The following is a 20343-nucleotide window of genomic DNA, read 5'->3' on the forward strand; positions in this document are numbered from 1 at the left end:
CTAGCTTTGTTTAAGGTTGTGCCAAACTAGCCGCTAGGCAGATATTATGCAAATGTGTTACTTGGTGACATCACCACGTTACGGAATAAAAGGCGGAACTTCAAGCAAGGCGTTTCAGGCAGTTCAGCAGCAATGTTTCTTTGGCGTGGACTTTGGGCTTTGTAACTTTGAAGACCTTTTACATGCACACTAAATAAAAAATATAACACACTAAAGGAAAGGGGAAAAGCACAAAAGCATAATAGGTCCCCCAAGGTTTTTTGAACATTGCAGCATGTAAAAATGTTCTCCTTGGTGCATTTCAGTAGCGCCACAACCCTTCCCGAGACACCATGGCTTTTATTATTTAAATTCTGGAAATACCTAAATGTGATATCATGTTTGTGAACTCCAGAGAATTAACACATTTGGTAAGAGGAGACATTAACTGAATCTTTATTTATTACACATTTAGCGTTTGACTTTACAGTTAAAAAAAATAAAATAAAACAAAACAAATTCACATAAGAATAGCGAGCTTCCACTTGACACCGTTTCTCATCTTTGGTGGCATCAGGACGTCAGCAGCTACAAAGAACAAAAATAACGAGAGAGAAATGATATTACTTTATCTGCGGTGCCTGAAAATGATTTTAGATAGATCCCTACAGTCTTTAGCTGTGTGTGCTCACACATGGCACAGATCAGATATGCTTAAAAAAAACATAAATTTAAGTTGAACAGTGAGCTGTGAGATAATCAGATGAAACTCATAACACTACTCATTCTGCTGACCTTGTTGTGAAGCTGCAGGTCTCTGCTGCTGCTGCTGCTGCTGCTGGAAAGAAGCCATGATGCTGTTTGCCGTCGAGTTCGGCCCAGTGAGCTGAAACGCAAGAATGAGACCACAGTTAACATTAAAAGAGCAAAAATATTTAAAAATCTAGGAACAAAACTGCATTCTTATTCCTCATTACTTCATAGAAAAGGTTTAATCCCACATATAGGATCATGTCTGCTATATTTTTTAACCTGAGAACCCGTAGGAAACCAACGCAAACACAAGGAGAACATACAAACTCCACACAGAAAGGCCCTAGTATAAAAATATGAAAATATATGATATATTATTTACCGGAGCTTGACTGTTCTGCAGCGCATCGGGCCACACCTCAGGAACCGCTCCCTCCATCATCTGCAGAGCCTCCTCGTAGGCCGGCTGCAACTTCTCCGCCTGTTTGTCAAACTGGAACAGCACCAGGGCCTTCAGCAGGCCGTGCACTTCCTCTGCAGGAAGCACAATTAAATGGTTCAGTATCATTTAGAGGTTTTTGTTTTTGTCATCCCCGGCTGTTTTACTGTACACGACAGAATGGGGGATATTTTTCAACAAGCAGACAACTTAATCGTTCTTAAACTGCCAAATCAAACACAGACGATCTCAACATTATTAAAAATATGAAGTGAAGTAAATGATAAAGAGCCTTTAAGTGTTCGTACCTCTCATTTTGTCCACGGTGGTGAGGATCTCCCCCAGAGCGTACATCAGCGCCCTGTCCTCCATCGGGCTTCCTTCCTTCAGACTCAACTTCTTCCTCTCTGCTTTCCGACGGTTCTTTGATGATCTCCTGCAGGCAGAGCATCAACATTAAACCAGGAACCAAAAATGTAGTTATTTATCACATAGGCTACTTTTTACACTGAGGAAATCACCAGAATATGACAGATATTTGTGTTCGTCTTACGAGGAGATGCGGGAGTTACTCTGGGAGTATTTGGAGCCGGTCATCACAGTGCTGGCTTCAGAGTAAAGCTCAGTATCAGGACAGTCTGGACCGTCTTCATCTGATGGAGAACACAGAGGGTTACTGCAAAGTCAGGTTTTACTTATGGTTTCAGCTGCAGAATATATTCTATAATTTATTCCTTCCTTTTTAGCTTACATCTTGACCTTGCACAGAGTGTATTTAGTCCTAATGTGGTCATAATATGACTATAACATAACATATTGAGAAACATTATGAACATTTTGACCAATTCACCTTTAAAAAAAAAAATATATCACAAAAGCACTTTTGACATATTCCACATCAACTTCCTTACTTTTTCTTTTTTACTCTCTAAATCCATTATTCTAGCTTTATTTATTTATTTATTCTTTTGATACTATTTTCTGTTGCCTGTATTTGAACAGAATTTGCAATAAATTAAGTTTTATTTCTGTTTCTTTGCTTTTTTTATTTTTATATATATATATATATATATATATATACACAGTATATATATATATACACTTTTGCTTGGATACTATGTGTCCTGTTGATTCTGACTGATTCTCACCCAGCATGTCCAGTCTGGCCTTCTCTTTCTGCTCTCGAACCACAGCCAGACGGGTCCTGTGCCGCGTGAACGTCGCTACCTGGGCCTCCAGGAATGCAGTCTGGGTGCTGACAGCTGACAAAAATACAACATCATAACAACTCAACAAGACATTATCATAAGACAAAAGGTTTATTTTTGGCCTCTCTGTTCAACTCCTCCTTTTACTGTTTAGGAATAAACAGTAGAAGAACAGCTGGGTAGTTATCATAGCTGAACAGACCAGTATGAACTGTCCGTACCTTCCAACAGAGCAGGTTTGAGGTTGGTTTCAGTGATGTCCTGTCTGTTGTGCATGTAAATCTATAACAGACAAAAAAAAAGATCTCATGGTAATGTCAAAAATAAATAAATGAATAAACAAAAGTAAAACTAAAAAAGAAAATGGTACATTGTTTACTGACCAATCGGAGCGCCTCCTCCCAGACTGAACCAGTGATTAGAGCCAAGATGGCCTCCTCACAGTCCTATTGGAAAAGAGTGAGATGATTTTTAGAATATTTCAGCAATAAGCAAGCTGCTTCATTAGAAGACATTTAGTCCAGCAGCTTCCTGCTGCAGAGGATCTTACTTTGGCGTACTGGTCCAACAGCAGGGCAGCTTCTGCGTACCGTCGCTGTTCAGTCAGCTTCTCTAGAAAAGGAAGGAAACCAACAGGATTTACACGCAATGACCTGCATTCTTTCAGTCCTTTCAGTCCATCTACCTGTCGTCATGGTTACCTGCCAGGTCCCGGGCCAGCAGAGCTAACTGGTCGGGCGGTAGTGGGATCTGCTGCGCCACACAGATGGCGTTTCTCCAACTGGAGCTGCTGGCAAACGCCTGCAGGGCGCTGGCTGGTTCTCTGCATCGCCATAGCAACAGGCCGGCCTGCTCCGCCTGCTGCTGCTCCATCAGGTGCTCGGCGTAAATACAGCTCAGGGCCTAGAGGTCAAAGGTCAATGGGGTCATACTTTCCTTAAAAGTAGGGCTGTACCAAATGTCTTTTTTTTTTTTTTACAGTCAAAGCTTCTATTGAGGTTTTCGACTGAAGCTTTGAATGTCTGTTATATTTGATGACGTTAATACAGGTGTGTGCCTCCCTTTGTGTGCAGCGAGCAGGACAGCAAACTGTTTTTTGACCTCAGTGAGAATGTTGTTTTTGAAAAGGCTAAATGCCAACAAATATGGATTGAAGTAGAATGTTTCGTTAGATAAAAACATGCTGTGAATTTTGGAAATGATTACACCTAACTTTTTTTATGAGTTGTTTTTGTACCTTGTAGTGAGCACCGTCTGCTGCGTAGAGTCGCAGAGCTTCACTGTAGAGTTTCTGCTCCTTCACAAACTGCAAAGCTTCAGGGAAATGTTCATCTCCTGAACACAAAGCAGCACAACACACATCAGGTCACAGTAAACTTGCATTCAGCTGAAAAAACACAGCCGGTCCAGACTTTGCGAAACATTAGCACAAACTTTCTCAAGTTAGCCAGGAATTTTTTATTCCTAAATCATGTGCGCAGGATAACAACTTCCTAATAACTGTGAATCATAAGCCAATAATGTTGCGGTTAAGCTTTAAATAGTTCCACATTTTGATAGATCCATTCTGTGAAAGTTGTCATCAAAAGGGACATTTGCAAGGCTACGACGAGTCTTCCTGATGAAACTGAAGAGCAGTAAAAGCTGACAGAAACATTGAGACTGACCACACTTGCTGAGGTGATGCAGGGCCTTCTTGTAGCGTTTCAGGTGCTTGTCGATGGTGTAGCGTTGGTAGTTCGGCTCCAGGCTCTTCAGCATGTTTAAGAAGGGAAGGTACTCTTTGGGGTCCTGCAGGCATCGTAGACAAAAATGAACTGTTACGTACTGACCAATCACTGCTTAGTTATATAATGAGTGTAAACAAAAATTAATGCTGGCACATTTTTTGCTGTTGAATGATGGAAATCCATTTAAAAATTCTGGAAATGGAAAAAGTAAACCATGCACAACACAATGTTTGTGTAATTTTATCTAATTACATCTTTGCTCCATACATATCCTCCATATGTTGCTTGATTTTTTAATTCTAATGAGAGAGAAGATTTTACCTTCTGGGATTTCTCGGCCACCATGAGCACCAGATCAAAGTCGTATGTTCCCAGAGAGTGTTCGTACAGGTCGTTGACGTTGACGAGGAAGAGGAGGTACTTCAACGCCTCTTCGGCACTCACAGCACCGGGAGCATCAGGAGGGTTCACTGGACAAACACAGCACACAATAAGGAACTAATCTGATCCTGCGTGTGTGTCGCTGAGTGAAACAGAGTTCAGTTTAGGAGCTTATCACAACCTCCTGCAGGTCGTCAGCGTGCTGCTCACCTCGAAGCTCGTGAACTTTCTGCAGAGCGATCTCCAGCTCTGGAACAGTCTTCTTCACATGAGTCGTCAGTACGGATAGAAAGAACCTGGAGGGATGACAACATGGTTTTATATCCCACTGCTGCTCTAACTACTATTAAACACAACAGCACATGTTTTTTAAATAAATGTCAGTATCACTGACTTGTTAGGATCCATTGATTCCATGGAGCTCCGTAAAGCATCACAAACTACATCAACCTTCTTCTGCCCAGAAACAGGCTGAATCTGGACCGGGCTGCTCTCAGGGCGGGGATACATGGTGCTGGTTGTATCCTCCTCCCTGGGTACCAAAGAAAGAGAAAGATGCAAAATATATGGTTGTTAAATGCACACGTTTTGTTTTTCCCTTAACTGAAACTGAAAAGCTCCTGCAGGTCTAAAGAGTCTTACTTGAGCTCAGTGAGGAAGAGGTTGATGTGGCTGATGGATTGGAGTTGTGTGATGAAAGGCTCCATGTTATCCAGGAAAACCTGCGGGAAGAGATGGACATTGATAGATGAAACACACATGACATCAGTGTTTGGTTTTATGCTTTAATCCTTTTAGGTCAGAGTAGAAATACTGAAAAATATGAACATATTAATAAACATCCTGCTGTGGACCAAATAAAAGATGTTAAGTCTGTTGTGTACCTTTGGGTTGTGGTCATAAAGCAGGTTCAGGTTGATCCTCAGCTTCCTCATACACTCAAAGGAATCTCTGAACCTCAAACTGAAAAAAACAAACATGACATGTTTAACACTCAGATGTAGTATGGTGATATTTTAACACTTTGCTCACTCTCTGCTTTCCAGACTACAAATCGTGACATTTACATAATGTCAAGAGGACTATGTTTAAATATTTAAAAAGCTAAATTTAGTTTTAAAAAAAAAGGCAAAAAATATGATAGCTTCAGACTTATACTGCATTAAATGGAGGGAAACAGATCCTCCAAACTTTAAGCTACAGATTAAAGACCCTATATATCATTATATTATATCATTATATGTACCTTATGACATTTGAGAATATTCGCTATTCTATAAGAGGCTATAATGGCAATGATCACCACTGATATTGTATTGTAGTTTTGTACTACTGACCCTATATAATATTTGGTTTAATTTTTTATTTATTTATATGTAGCTTTTAAATTTAATTTAATGTTTTGTATGTTTTTCTTACACTCATTTATTATTATTTATTTGTATTCTTTTTTTTTGCTCACTACATTTTATTTATTATATTTTTTATTTTAGTCTCATTTACAATTTTTGGAACCGATTCTGTTTGATTACTAAACAGTACAGTTACACTATAATTGAAGAAAGAGCAGAAACAGGGGGTATATTGTGTCTATCCAACTGTATCTGTAATTTATTGCATTTTATATGACTTTAAATACCAATAAAAAGATCTTGAGCAAAAAAATAAATAATAAAATGTAAGATAACAGATGGGTTTGGCGTAGTCCAGCTCGGTGTTGTTCTGGGAGGAGATTCAGAAGTGATGTGACCCTCAACACATCTTGTAAAAAAAACAAGCAGGTGATATAATGGAAGAATTTCAAACTGACCTGTCTAACCACTTCCTGAGCTGAGCCAACACCAGCGCCCGATGATTCACCGTCTCCAGGTTCCCTCGAGGCATCTGGACACGAACACCAAAATAAATCACAGAATTCAGACCTCTAAATGTGTCATAATAATAGAGGTAGCAACATGTCTGTGTCTGTGTGTGCGTGTGTGTGTGTGTGTGTGTGTGTGTGTGTGTGTGTGTGTTATACTGACCTGCAGAATGACTCTGGTGTCTTGCGGTACCACAGTGACAATCCTGGATCCCCTCTCCACCCGCCGCAGAGTCTCGTCATTCTGACCTCCATCTGAGGCCAAGGCTGCCTGCAGCCCTGTGGGGTCAAAGGTCATTCAATTCAGTTGTACCATACAATGTGCCAACACAGCACAGATGCTAAAATTACCTATAGGAGCATCTAACAAAGCTAAGGTCAAGGTCAAGTTGAACGCAAATAACTGAAACAATAAGCCATTTTATTTATATGGATATGTAAATAAACCTTGCGTTAGTGATAAATAAATAGCTGACAAAAGTAACACTACCTTTGACGGTGAGTGTGCTCAGTTGGAGGCAGCGGCAGGTGTGGGAGTTTGTGGTGATGAGGAGGAAGTCGTTGCAAACGGCGAAGGAGGAAATATTGGATGCCAGCTGAGAAAGAAGCAGACAGAAATGAACACAGCAGCATCACCTGTCTGGTGATGAACATACTAAGACAGCTGGACAGCGTACCTCTGTGTCTCCAGCGTACAGGTGGGATCTGTCCGTCAGGCCGAGAAGATATTCCTGAAGACACAAAGGCAACATATGCATTTAGGCCTGTACAAATATTTATAGTCATGTTATTATAAATATGTGTGTTTGTACCTCCTCACTGATGCTGCAGAGAGCCGTCTGAACGCAGGGAACAGGGAAGTTGATGATACATCTGCTGAAGTCACGCCATTCCTCCACTGACAGCTCAGGACCATCTACAGAAATCAGAAATTAAAAACAAACAAAAAAACACTTTGTAAACTAACCCATCCTACATACTTCTATAGTGACATTCTCCTCGGTTATGAAAGCAAGCATCAATATAAGTCAGGAAAATGGAACTGGAAAAAATGGAAGAAAAATCTCTCAAATAACAAGAAGGCACAAATACAGAATATATATTTGCTGAAAAATATTTAAAATGTGTTATTTTAATGACGATGATGATGTTTAAGTTTAATCTGGATTTAGATTTGTAGTTTTCCTGCTAACAGGCAGAAAAACAAAAAAGGACTGGCATCTTAACGTCATATTTTATTATTATTCTATTATTTAAAGGCCTTTCATAGAGATCATTTGAGGCAAATTATTATGCTGCTCAATGGTACGTCAGCTGGAAGAATATCTCCTATTTGGGAAGCTGAAAGTCAGACCCTCTGCACAATCTCGATGCTGTTCAGAGCACTTTTGAATTATCAAATAATACATAATTTTCCAACAAAACATCACTTAGCAAAACACGTAATTCAGCAGAAGAAGAAGAAGAGTGTTGGTGACTCACCCCAGCGCAGCTTCCTGATCTGTCCATCCTCCAGCTGCAGAGCCACAGTGCCGGTCTGGGAGCAGTGAACTATACTGACCACAACACCGTCCACTTCTATCTCCGACCTGAAACACACAAAACACCGTGCTGAGTCCTGATTCACAACAAGGCCGTGGAATAATTCACTTTCAGTTCATTTTGTAGGTGTAACAGGATGACGACTAGACTATAGTTGCTGCCACTCCAGTGTTTTCAATTCAGCCCTGCTGACCTGACAGTGAGTGTGTCATCATCGTCGTGAGCCAGGCGGAGCATCAGCAGGTTGGAGGAGGTCGGCAGCAGACTGGAGCTCACACCCACAAACAGCTGGTCCTGCAGCCACAGCAGCTGCCGCAGGGCCAGAGGCTCCTCCTGGACTACAGCCACTCTGCAGGAAAATCAGAGATCATTGAAGAAACACTAAGAAAACCATGAAAAAACTATGGGCATTAATCAGACTGCTATCATATTTAGCTACCAAGCTGAACACCAGCACTAAATGATCAAAGTCAACATGTCACAGACTGATCAGGTGAAGTTATCGGCTGCAGGAAACAGCAGCACGGCAGTTTGTTTTGTTACCTGAAGGTTTTCTGGAGGACCAGAGGACGAGACATCGTCCTGAACCCATCTGCTGTTTTGTCAACTTGTCCTCCTGAATCTGGACAGATTGGTGGGAGAAGTAAAGAGAACAAACTGATCAGAATAATATTTAGACCAAGAACAAAATAGATACACATGAGTGCTTATGTCAATTTAAAACACATGAAGAAAAATGCCATATGTGAGCATCAGCCCAGACTTCATTTTGTGCAGCATCTGTCTCCTTCTATCCAAGATCCCTTTTGTTTTACTCTCCCCACTCATATTCTAAAGCTGTAACATCAGGTAACTTTATTTCACACTTTCAACACTGGTTGTTGTCTTTATGCTAAACATGGTGGAACCCACCTTGGCTGTAGACTGAGATCTGTCCGTCAGAAGTCAACGCTGCCAGCTGATTGGTCCTCTGAGGTTGGCAAAGGAAGGTCACCTGGTTGACTGGCGAGGTCAGCTGGAGCTCAGATGAACACATGGGAGGAGGAACGACACACTGCCTGAAGGTTGTCACCAGGATTTTATCTGAGAGGGGGGTTTAGAGAAATATTAACATCGTCCTGGAATCATCCAACAGTTCCATGAAGTCTTCTCGTCTCATTGGCCCTCACCTCCATCGATCACCGCCACGTTGGCGTTGTCGGTGGCGTCCAGCCCGGGGCTTTTCTCAGTCGTCCAGCCCCAGTCGTAGGTGATGCTGGTCCAGCCCTGGGTCACCACGTGGAGCCTCAGGGGGCGCTCAGGGTCCCAGCAGACACAGACCGGAGCCTTCTGAGAGTCTCTGTCAAAGTCCAGGCTCTGCTTCAGATACCAGTGGTAGTTCCCCACCACCCACAGCTGGACTGCACAGACAAATTATCAAATACTTGGTCATTTACTTATTCATTTAATAATTAATTTATTCAATGTATTCATGAAGAAAGTCATCTTTAGCTATGAACCAGGCTCTGTAACATTACAATAAATTGGAATGGAAACATCTTCATCCAAAAACTGTTGAGAAATAATAAAGTCTAAAGTCAGACTAATGCTGCTCATGTAAACATCAGAGGAGGAACTCTGTCCTACATGTAAAATGTCTCGTCTGACTAGATTTTGACTCTTCAGGCAGTGATTTAATGTCACTGATGTCGTCCAACATGTTCAGAATCACACTGATTTTCCTGAGAGAGAGACTACAACTTAGGTTGAACTCACTGTAAGTGTTTACTTGTCCGTCGTCTCCAGCTGTCATGTCCTCCAACCAAACAGCTAAAACAGTGGAGTCACTGTTCCACAGCAAATCCTTCACCTGCAACACAAAATCACAGAGGTTTATACTGGTTTAGAAAAATAAAAAAAATCACAAATTGAAGACGAAGATTATTCAGTATAATCATATGCGAGTCAGGTTGAGCCGAACGTACTTTGGACTGGTCTTTGCTGAACGGGAGGGTGAAGTCTCCGTGCAGCAGTCCGTTCTTCTCCATGAAAACCACGCTGTGTTTGTTGGGGTGACGCTGAGTGCTCGCTATCAAGCTGCCGGAGGGTCTGAAACAGCAGGAGAAGGTTTACCAGAAATTCACACCTCTAATATTCTTTCTTTTATTCCTTAAATTAAAATGATCATTTAGACACCAGGATATTTCAAACATGTATTCAGTTCTCTACATGGGAGAGATTAACATCTAAAGGGAGAAAAACAAATTATAAATAGCATCGGCAGCACTCTCACTTCCAGCAGAGCGCCTGCTCCAGGCCGTTGATGGACTCGCTGGTGGCCTGCAGGACGCCCTCTCTGTTCCAGACCCGGACCTTCCTGGCTCCGGTCTGGAGACAGACGGCACTGACGGCAAACAGCTGACCATCACCTCGCCACGTCACCCGTGGCGTGCGGTCGTCCCAGGCTGCAGCCGGCTGCACCTCCTGTGGGTGCATGTTTACATCGTTCAGAATATTTTCATATTAAACTCATTCATTTTCAACTATTTTTTTTATATATTTAGTTTTTGTCCTAGTTTTGCCGTTTCTGTGGACACTGACCTGGCTCTTCCTCTGTGCTGCCTGTTTCCCCTCTGAGCCGTGGAACTGAGTCTCCTTCTTCCCCCAACCCACCGTGATGAACTTCCCTGCAAAACACACAATATGCAGAAGATTAAACATGTTATATAAATGTTATCATTATGTAGAAATATTACAACTATCTATACATTCCATGAATCCTCTCATGCCCCTCTGTGGGTCCTGACTTCTGACCCTCAGGTTGAGACCCACTGATCTAAACAGAGTTCATCTGGAGCCACCGTACCTTCACCAAAGTCATCCTGGTGGATTCCAACCTCAGTGATCGGCTCAAATTCTTTGGTCATCATGATGATTGTTTCCTGACCTGTGAGGACAAATTATTAGTGATTTATTCATTTGTAATCAGCTTCTCACCATCCTCCTTTAATGGTAGCAACTTTATAAAAGTTTAGACAACTGGCCTTTAGGAATAGTCTTTACTATTTTGGTGCTTTATTCTGTGTTGCAGTGACGCAGAGATAGACTGACAATGTCACTGGGGGCTCTCTGACTGACGATTCAAAGTATTTAACTAAAACAGGGAATTAACATTTTTATAAATCACATGTTTTTGACATTTGTATAACATACTGACCAGTAGTGAGAACAACAAGCTCTTCATCAGGACTCCAACTCATCGAGGTCAGGCCGCTGTCCACACTGCCAACACACTCCAACTGAGGAACATAACCACATACATTTTGTGAGGACCCTCATTGACATAATACATCCCCTTTTCCCTTATAATACCCTTAACTTAAAACTTACTCTAACCTCAACCCTAATTGCTAACTCTTAACTCTTTGAAGAAATAAGGGCTGAAAAAAAAAAAAAAAAAAAAAAAATGGTTCCAACTTTCCAACTCCTCTGTGCTGCTAACCTGGCAGGTGTTGAAGTTGAAGAGGACGACATCTCCACCAGCTGTGGCCAAACAAGCTGACTCCAGTTCAGCCAGGTCCTGCAGTCCAACCACCGTCCCGCTGCCGTCCTCTGGGAGGAAACCATCAGCTGTCAACGACCCCTCACTGACCACCTACAGAATAGAAAGGAGGAACGTTACATGTAGTTTATAACTAAAATGCCTAATTGAAATGCTGCAACTTTCCTTTCCTTTATTACTTGTTTAAATTTTTAATTTGGATGCATCTCTAAACACAATACTATCCTCAACGAGACAAAGCTAAAAATAGATGAGTAAACAGAGCTAGTGTGCTGTTTGAATCCAGAGACAAAGAGACAAGAACAGTATTTCATCACCAGCTCACCTGGCCAGTTCGTGGGTCGTACTCTGTGATGGAGTAGTGAGAAGCGACCAGCAGCGAGCCGGTGTCAGCCCGCACAGATAAACACTGAGGGGAGCCTGGACCCTGCAGCTCCGAGCTCCGCAGGCTCTTCAGCAGCTTCAGGTTCCTCATTTTACCTCAGGACTGACTGATAACACACGGAGCCTGAGTCTGGACCCACAGGCTGCAAAGACAGCACAAATTAAAACATGTTCACTACTGAAAACATTGACTGCTATATCTGGGTGATATGTACTATCATTGCTGTGATAAAACGACGGAAATCTCTCTGGGATTTTAGTTATTGTAACAGGATGAAATGTATACTGTAATACTGTATATATGTATACAGTATATATATATATTAGTACTTCTCATTATTACATACTACATCCTGTTTACATTTATATTTCCCATCTTAAATACTGTCGTCAACAAAATTACAAATTTACATTTACATTACTATTTTATATTTACTTATATTATTATATTTATTACTATTATACTATAGTATGTTTATTTTAACTGCACTATTTTATGCCTTAGATTATCACTTTGATTTCCCCTTTTATATATAAATATTTTATGAGCATTGCTGAAGGAATCTGAGACCAAAGATTTCCATTGCCGATGACTGCTTTGCTGGAACTGACAAATAATTCAAGTAATGAACCTTGAGAAATTAAATAAATCTAGCATGAATCGTTTCAGTAATTTATGAAGTAAAACAAGCATTTGCTGACTTCAGATTCACAAATGTAAAAGAAAAATGTTTCCTGTTTTGTGTAATTGTAATTTCAATAATATGAGACACTTAGGAGGCATCCCAGCTGGACTTGGACACTACTGTATAAGATAAGATATTCCTTAATTAGTCCTGCAGTGGGGAAATGTGCAGTGTACAGCAGCAAAGGGGATAGTGCAAAAAACAAGATGCATCAGCTAACACAGTAAAAAAAAAGAGTAACAAATACGAACCATTTAAATAGAAGGAAGAATAAAAATAGGAGCAGCACATAGTGTTGACAATAAACAGACTATTAACAAAATTACACAAGTGTAAAATGATAATGCACAGTGAGAATGAATGAATGAATGAATGAATGAATGAATTTCCACCTGATAATACCATGTTATTGTCAGTGCTCTCTCTTGTTTGTTGTTACAAAAGCCACTACACTGCATGCATCCATTATCGGACACTGTCTTGTACCAACACTTTCTCATCTTAAACTTTGCTTTCTGGACGACAACACCCCTATTAAATCAGTAGACGGCTTAAAATCAGGTTTACCATCACATTTTAAATTAACACTTCATATTTAATTTAGTGTTTTCTTACAACTTTGCCTGTTAGCCAGTATCTTTAGCCTCTCTGGATCCTCTTTGCTCTTTACAAGACATTAGTATATTAATCCACCGATAGTCAGACAGGTAACACATCTACTATCTACTAATATAACTACTCTGACAGTGTAAATAACCAGTTAGTTGATGGTTGTGGAAGGAGAGACTAAACTACAGGCTGTCCGGAGATTGAACTAGCTCATCTTTAAACCAGAAGGATCGACATGAAATGCAGATTCAATAATTATTACAAACAGAAAATGAAAACTTTGAAACGTAATAAGATCGCAACAAAATTGTATAAACCCACCGAGAAGAATCAGCTTGAAGTAATAGACCTTTTAAATGCCCAGCATCAACAACACAACATCATGCATGTGGCCTCTGTCAGACTCATGACCTCTTACCTCTGACGTAGTTATGTGACGTAGCGGCGGTGGCGCCACCTGGTGGCCAGGAGTATAAACATCCAAGGGAGTAAATCTTTATTTATTTATCTATTCATTTACATATCTATTTATCCATCTATTTATTTATTTATTTACCTATTCATTTACTTATCTATTCATTTACATATTTATTTATCCATCTATTTATTTATTTATTTATATATTCATTTACATATTTATTTATCTATCTATTTATTTATTTATTTATCTATTCATTTACTTATTTATTCATTTACATATTTATTTATCCATCTATTTATTTATTTATTTATATATTCATTTACATATTTATTTATCCATCTATTTATTTATTTATTTATCTATTCATTTACTTATTTATTCATTTACATATTTATTTATCCATCTATTTATTTATTTATTTACCTATTCATTTACTTATTTATTCATTTACATATTTATTTATCCATCTATTTATTTATTTATTTATATATTCATTTACATATTTATTTATCCATCTATTTATTTATTTATTTATCTATTCATTTACTTATTTATTCATTTACATATTTATTTATCCATCTATTTATTTATTTATTTACCTATTCATTTACTTATTTATTCATTTACATATTTATTTATCCATCTATTTATTTATTTATTTATATATTCATTTACATATTTATTTATCCATCTATTTATTTATTTATTTATTTATTCATTTACTTATCTATTCATTTACATATCTATTTATCCATCTATTTATTTATTTATCTATTAATTTATTTATCTATTCATTTACATATTTATTTATCCATCTATTTATTTATTTATTTATCTATTCATTTATTTATCTATTCATTTACATATTTATTTATCCATCTATTTATTTATTTATTCATCTATTCATTTACTTATTTATTTATCCATCTATTTATTTATTTATTTAGCAAAATGCTCTCTCTCCTCTTCTTGTGACACCAAATTAAGATTTATACCACTGGAAGCTCTCCTTCAAGGAGGACCACAAGACTCACGTAAATAGTAAAAGTAAAGCATTTAATTGATTAATAACTAATTGTCCAATAAAAAATAGCCATTAATACATTTGTTTACAAGTTAATTTATTAATTTTTAAATAAATGGACTAAATTACAAAGAAATTAATTACTTGAAATTTTAATGGGCAATAAAAAGAAGAATTATAAAAATAATTTACAAATGAAATATTAATCCATCAATAAATTATTAAAATTAAAAAGGGATTTACAAAAACACCATAAAACAGTCAACAAGTACATCATTTAAAAATACATCTATTACTATTTACGTGACTTTTGTGGTCCTCCATACCCCTTCCACTCCACTTATATTAAAGTGGCAGTAGGCAGTATATATTTTTGGCATCATTGGGCAAAAATTCCATAATAACCTTTCAGCGTATTGTAATTCAAGTGTTCTGAGAGAAAACTAGACTTCTGCACCTCCTCATGGCTCTGTTTTCAGGCTTTAGAAAATCTAGCCTGTGACGGGAGACTTTGACCAATCACAAGTCATTTCATTGAGAGAGCGTTCCTATTGGCTGTGCTCCGATCATCTGACCGGAACTTGGCGTTCCTTCACCAGATTTCATAAGGGCGGCCGTTTCACAAACTTTCTCATTTTATAGCTAAACCGTGCACTACAAGATGATTCTGAAAACATTTGAGGAGAGAAATAGGCATTAACGTAACATTATATTGATTCATATTTGATCAGCGCTGCCTAGTTTGACCGTTTGGTCGGAGTTTGCGAGTGATTGACAGCCGGCTCTCATGGACAGCAGACCTCAGATCAGCTCTTACTGCTTGTTTTCCTCCAGTCTGTGAAATCTTGCAGATGCCGTTAGGAGCACCGGAGGACACAGAGGCACATGATTTTCTCAGTTTACCTGTTTCATGTACTACTGTCACGATATAGCGACCGCCTTATAAAAATCATATTTGCTCCATCTCGCCTACTTCAGCTTTAATTGGTACAAATTTATACAAATTAGATGCTCCTTTTTTATATTTTCACAGTTGTTAAATTGATAAATTAAGAAGTTGTTGTTCGGCTTTTACTCTGAAATACACACGGATGTTGCTAATTTAAAGGGCTTTTATTTTCTAAAGTAGTAACCGGACGTGGTGATCGTCTGTTGTTATCGCGAGATTGACAGGCTGCTGACATGACAACAGGTGAACGCGAGTTCAATGTCAGAAACGCTCAGGACATCACAGCGGGATTAATGCGTGATGAGAGGACGAGGACGAGGACAGAAAGGTAAACGTCCTTTGTTCTTCTCTCATGTCTTTATCCAGACACAAGGCATTAGACAGACCGCGTTATTCTCCCCCATAAACGAGGGGTTTGTCCTTTTTTATCCCGCTCTGCTGCAGTCTGCTGACGAGATGTTGTTGATATTAAAGTCCTCCAACAGGCTGTCTAGCTGACGTTAACGTCAAGCGTTACCAAGGGGATAGAGCTTAACGTCAACCGTTACCAAGGGGATAGAGCTTCTTCTTCTTGTGTCCATGCTTGCTTTCAATGAAGGCAAAAACATGTAGTAAATGGAAATTATGTATGAGAGAAACACTTAGATATATTCCTAAATATAGCTTTAAAATTTCAAGTAAGAGCTAAATAAACATTTGTATCACAAACTAATATTATATTCTATGTATTGTACATATTACATTTATATATTTTATGCTGTATAATTTTTCACAATATGCTTTATTATATTGTGCATATATTCAATGCAAATGTGCATTTCAAATGTTTCAAATGTTATACTTATCTGCATCATGTTCTCATCTTTCTCTTGTTTTTTTTGTGCTGCTATAATGCAAAATGCTCTCTCTCCTCTTCTTGTTCCACCAAATTAAGATTTATACCACTGGAAGCTCTCCTTTAAGGAGGACCACAAGAGCCACATAAATAGTAAAAGTAAAGCATTTAATTGATTAATAACTAATTGTCCAATTAAAATAGCCATTCATAAATTTAGAGCTGATAGAGCTGAAGAAGATGCTTGAAAGCATAAACAAATCCAAGTATAGTCTTCTTGAATGGTTTCCTGCCCACATCTCCACCTCTCATTCATAGTGAAACCAAACAAACAAAATTATGTTTTCCTCATTTCTTACCCCCCAAAAGATAACTGGATGCTAACAGATGAAGTTACTGTAAAGCAGGCACAGGTGTTGTGAAAGCACACCTTTCATTCACTCCAGGGGTTGCTTGAGGGTGAATTGACATTCCTGTATACATGATGTCCATCTGTTGCACATGGAGCTAAATGGTATTATATTTTATGTGTGTAGTCAACCATAAACATGTATTTACAGTTTAGAAAAATCTATTTTAATGGGAAGTATGCCATCTTCATGCCTTGTTACCTGTGAAATTTGTGTGTGTATAATAGATGACATGTGAAGCTACTTCATTAATTCACAGATGTTGCTTATCCTCCAGCACACATTAGAATAAACTCACTATAATCACGTTGCTGTCTTTAGATATTTTCATTCACTGAAACCCTCCTCTGAGCCAGTATCTCTTCCCCAGTGTGATGCCAGGTCACCAACACTCCAACATTCAAGCAGCTTGTGAGTCCATGACGCATAGTAAAACCAAACAAGCCACATAATGTAAACCACTACAGTTCAGACCAAAGACAGCAAAGTAAAGGTGTGATTGCACCTTTAATCTGCTGTCACTCATCTTGAAATAATCCTTCACTCATTGTGGGTGAGGCTGCAGCAACTTGAGAATCTGACAGGGAGTGTTTACTGCTGACTCAGCAGACAGGATGTAATCATCATCATGTGTTTTCATTTACAGCCATGTCATCTTTCCTCAGCTGTTTGTCACTTGGCCTGCAGCAGGAAGACCTTATTATGTGTTGTTAACAGACTTTGCGAAAAACAGAAAAGAAAAGTAATGTGATCTTGACCATTTTGTATCCCTAACTTCTGAAGGTGGACCATTGCCCTCTGATAGCTGGTATCATACATCTGATATCAAAGACTGTCATATACAGTAATAAATTAGTTTCCCTTTTTAGCACACTACCAAAGTCAAGCTACATGTCTTTATGTGAAGAAATGCATGCACTGTGCAGTAGCCTGAAACTGGACCAACCCTGCAATTACAGCAAATACAGTTCTATATTTAGCCTTTTTAGGAAGTCATCCCTCCACCCAGCTCTGACTCTTCTTGAATCACCATCCCTGTCCAGTCCTGACATCAGTCACTCTGTAACTGCTAACTGAAAAGCTCTCCAGTCCAAGAAGCACTAGACACTGCATGATGTGCTAAAGGGATAGTTTGGGTGTTTTGAAATTGGGTTGTATGAGGTACTTATCCACAGTAAGTGTATTACTTACAGTAGATAACGGTCGGCACGCCCAAAGCATCGAGAAACAGACATGAGTACTTTCATTTCAGTTCTCTGTTGAAAAGGAGAAGGAAAGGGCTGTTTGACAGCAAGATAAAGCTTTAAAAATATTTTAAATATAGCGTACACTTAGGCATAGCCTTTCTTTTAGGTGGCTAGAATATGTTTTTCTGCTGTCACTGTATTGCTTTGCTCCGGTGCCGGTGCTCCTGTCTGTTTCTCGTTTTTTTTACAAGCATCATGCTCAAACTGTGAAACAAATAATGTACTCCCCTAAAGAAGAAATACATAGCCCACAGCATGATTATTGGCGCTTCTTTTTATTTAAACTTTTTCGCGTACAGAACTTTTAGCAGCATTTTTGATCGGTCAGCACCATTCAAACATTCAAACTGAAATTTAAAGTGCAACTTTGTGCAAAAGTTTACTGCTGAGTATAACAAAGGAATTATAATTCCAGTGTAAAATGCTGTATATAACTCAACACTGTGTAGCCTATACCTCAATGACCGTTGTTTGATAGTTTAGGCTAAAGGATCGTATCGGATTATACCTTTTAAAAAACTTTTTTATACTTTATTTCCAGTATCCAATTCAGTGATTTTGGTCTGACCGGTACAATACAGAGTATCAGATCAACGCATCACAAATTTATCGGTCATGCTCTATTGTCCATGACAAAACAATGTCAGAAGTCTGCGCAGCCTTGGCAGAGATATACTGAGTGCTTTCCAGGAATGGAGCGTTTTGTGGAAGGCAGGTTTTGGCTCTGGGAAAGATGATTGCTCTCCTAGTTCACTGTAGAGAGTTGGATAGATGCCTGAAGTGTATATTTTCACTTTGCATAAGCCTTATTGTACTGCAGCACACCTTAGGTTGTCGTCAAAACAACATAAGTCAGCTGATAAAAGAATCCCATCCTGCAGCATTCCTCCCTGACATACTGAACTGATGAAGATTAGCCGCTGCCTCCCTTCCTCCCTGCCTCCCTCATTCCAGACTCAATGCAATGAATCCCTTCATTGTCTCTGGGTTCATGCAGACATCTTACTTTAATTATTCTCAGGGCTCATAGGCACATAAAATGGCTATTGGCTATTTGGTTCCATTGTTTTTGAACAAACTATTGAATCATCTAAAAGTGAGGAAAATAATAAAATACTATGTCTATAAAACAGAATATCCATTCAGTTCATTCTCAGGAAAGTCGACAAGTTCAGTGTTGACATATTCGTCTTCTATTAAAACATCTAAAGTCTAAATAAAGATGACAGATTGAGGTAAAAATAAAAGAAGTGATGATTGCACCCTGCTCTGCTCTGTCAGTAGTAAATCTCCACCCTGTTAGCTTTTGGATTTGCAGCTACATCACCTCTCTGCTCTATTATCAAACAACAGATTTTGTGTGTTGAAGGAAGGTTTATTGTCACAAATGACAGATTGATCTTTTGGTGTGGAACCAAAACCGCTGAAGCTGACTGAAGCAGTCACTGATAATCCTGTAGCTCTTAAAAAGGAAAGTTGCTGAAAGTTATGTTTTGAATGTGTTTTCCCATCAGGTAGGACAAGGATCATTTCTCTATTACTTTCTCATAAAAGCAGCATTTTACGAGTGAAAGAGTCAGCAGGGATTCGTTCTCTATTTCTGCATTTTGTTTGTGAAAATATGAAAACTTGCAAGTTAAAGTGAGTGATCTGTATATCTAAGTAAGTCAAATCTATTTATGTAGCACTTTTCACAGACATAAGTCACAAAGTTTTTAACAAGGGCATTATGCAGCATACAAGAAAGAAATCATATAAGATTATGTAACCACACAAGCCACGAGTTTAAGAAGTGCAAAACTAAAAACACAATACGTAGTGTAGGAAAAAAAACCACAATAAAATACATAAATATCTACAGTATATAGCACTTTTCAAAACAGAAATTACAATAACACTTTATCAAAAGTGTACAATAAGACTGCACCGAAAGGGATAATCAGAAAATAGATGGACTCCTGGTGGCATCAAGCCATAGATTTGGTTTTTGATATCCACTGCAGTCACAACAATACAGTGGAAGTAAATGGATTGGAACTTTGTTTGTGGTGCTCAAAGCTTTGAAAAGTAAATTTTGGAAAACTCAACGCACACATGTCTTTCAACTACGTCCCAGTTAATCTCGATAATCCACAGACCTTGATAAGAACATTTTTTATTAAGAGCATCTCTTATATAGAACGTATTTCCAGTGGAAACTGTTGATGTTGAGTTTTTAGTCACGCTATGTGTAACGTTGGCCCATCACTTTGGTCCGGACTAAAATATCTCAGCATCTATTGGATGGACAACATTTGGTACAGATATTCATGGTGCTTAGAGGATGAATTCTAATAACTTTACT

The 20343-nt window shown here is 38.6% G+C and overlaps 2 protein-coding genes across 4 annotated transcripts in view; one reads left to right on the forward strand and one right to left on the reverse strand.

The window, feature by feature from the left end:
- Nucleotides 1-411: 411 nt before the first annotated feature.
- Nucleotides 412-13557, reverse strand: elp1 (elongator acetyltransferase complex subunit 1). The gene is made up of 36 exons (XM_037779938.1): nt 13435-13557; nt 11760-11961; nt 11375-11527; nt 11090-11171; nt 10739-10819; nt 10474-10559; nt 10166-10356; nt 9858-9981; nt 9649-9742; nt 9063-9293; nt 8806-8976; nt 8437-8515; nt 8087-8242; nt 7834-7940; nt 7164-7267; nt 7029-7082; nt 6842-6947; nt 6515-6630; nt 6301-6374; nt 5375-5453; nt 5133-5212; nt 4885-5022; nt 4701-4786; nt 4431-4579; nt 4047-4170; nt 3617-3714; nt 3081-3282; nt 2930-2991; nt 2763-2825; nt 2601-2661; nt 2320-2433; nt 1725-1824; nt 1480-1607; nt 1115-1266; nt 775-865; nt 412-567 (listed from the first exon to the last, which is right to left on the reverse strand). The coding sequence occupies exons 2-36, from the start codon at nt 11907-11909 to the stop codon at nt 500-502; spliced, it is 3954 nt and encodes a 1317-aa protein (XP_037635866.1). The 5' UTR covers nt 11910-11961; nt 13435-13557; the 3' UTR covers nt 412-499.
- A 2152-nt stretch (nt 13558-15709) lies between these two features.
- Nucleotides 15710-20343, forward strand: part of arhgef37 (Rho guanine nucleotide exchange factor (GEF) 37) — a 30691-nt gene continuing 26057 nt past the window's right edge. For all 3 annotated transcript variants that reach the window (XM_037779940.1, XM_037779941.1, XM_037779942.1), the window contains exon 1: nt 15710-15835. The gene's annotated coding sequence lies outside the window, so the exon portion shown is untranslated. The remainder of the gene's footprint in view (nt 15836-20343) is intronic.

Source organism: Sebastes umbrosus, chromosome 9 (genome assembly GCF_015220745.1).
Source record: "Sebastes umbrosus isolate fSebUmb1 chromosome 9, fSebUmb1.pri, whole genome shotgun sequence".
Lineage (NCBI taxonomy): Eukaryota > Metazoa > Chordata > Actinopteri > Perciformes > Sebastidae > Sebastes > Sebastes umbrosus.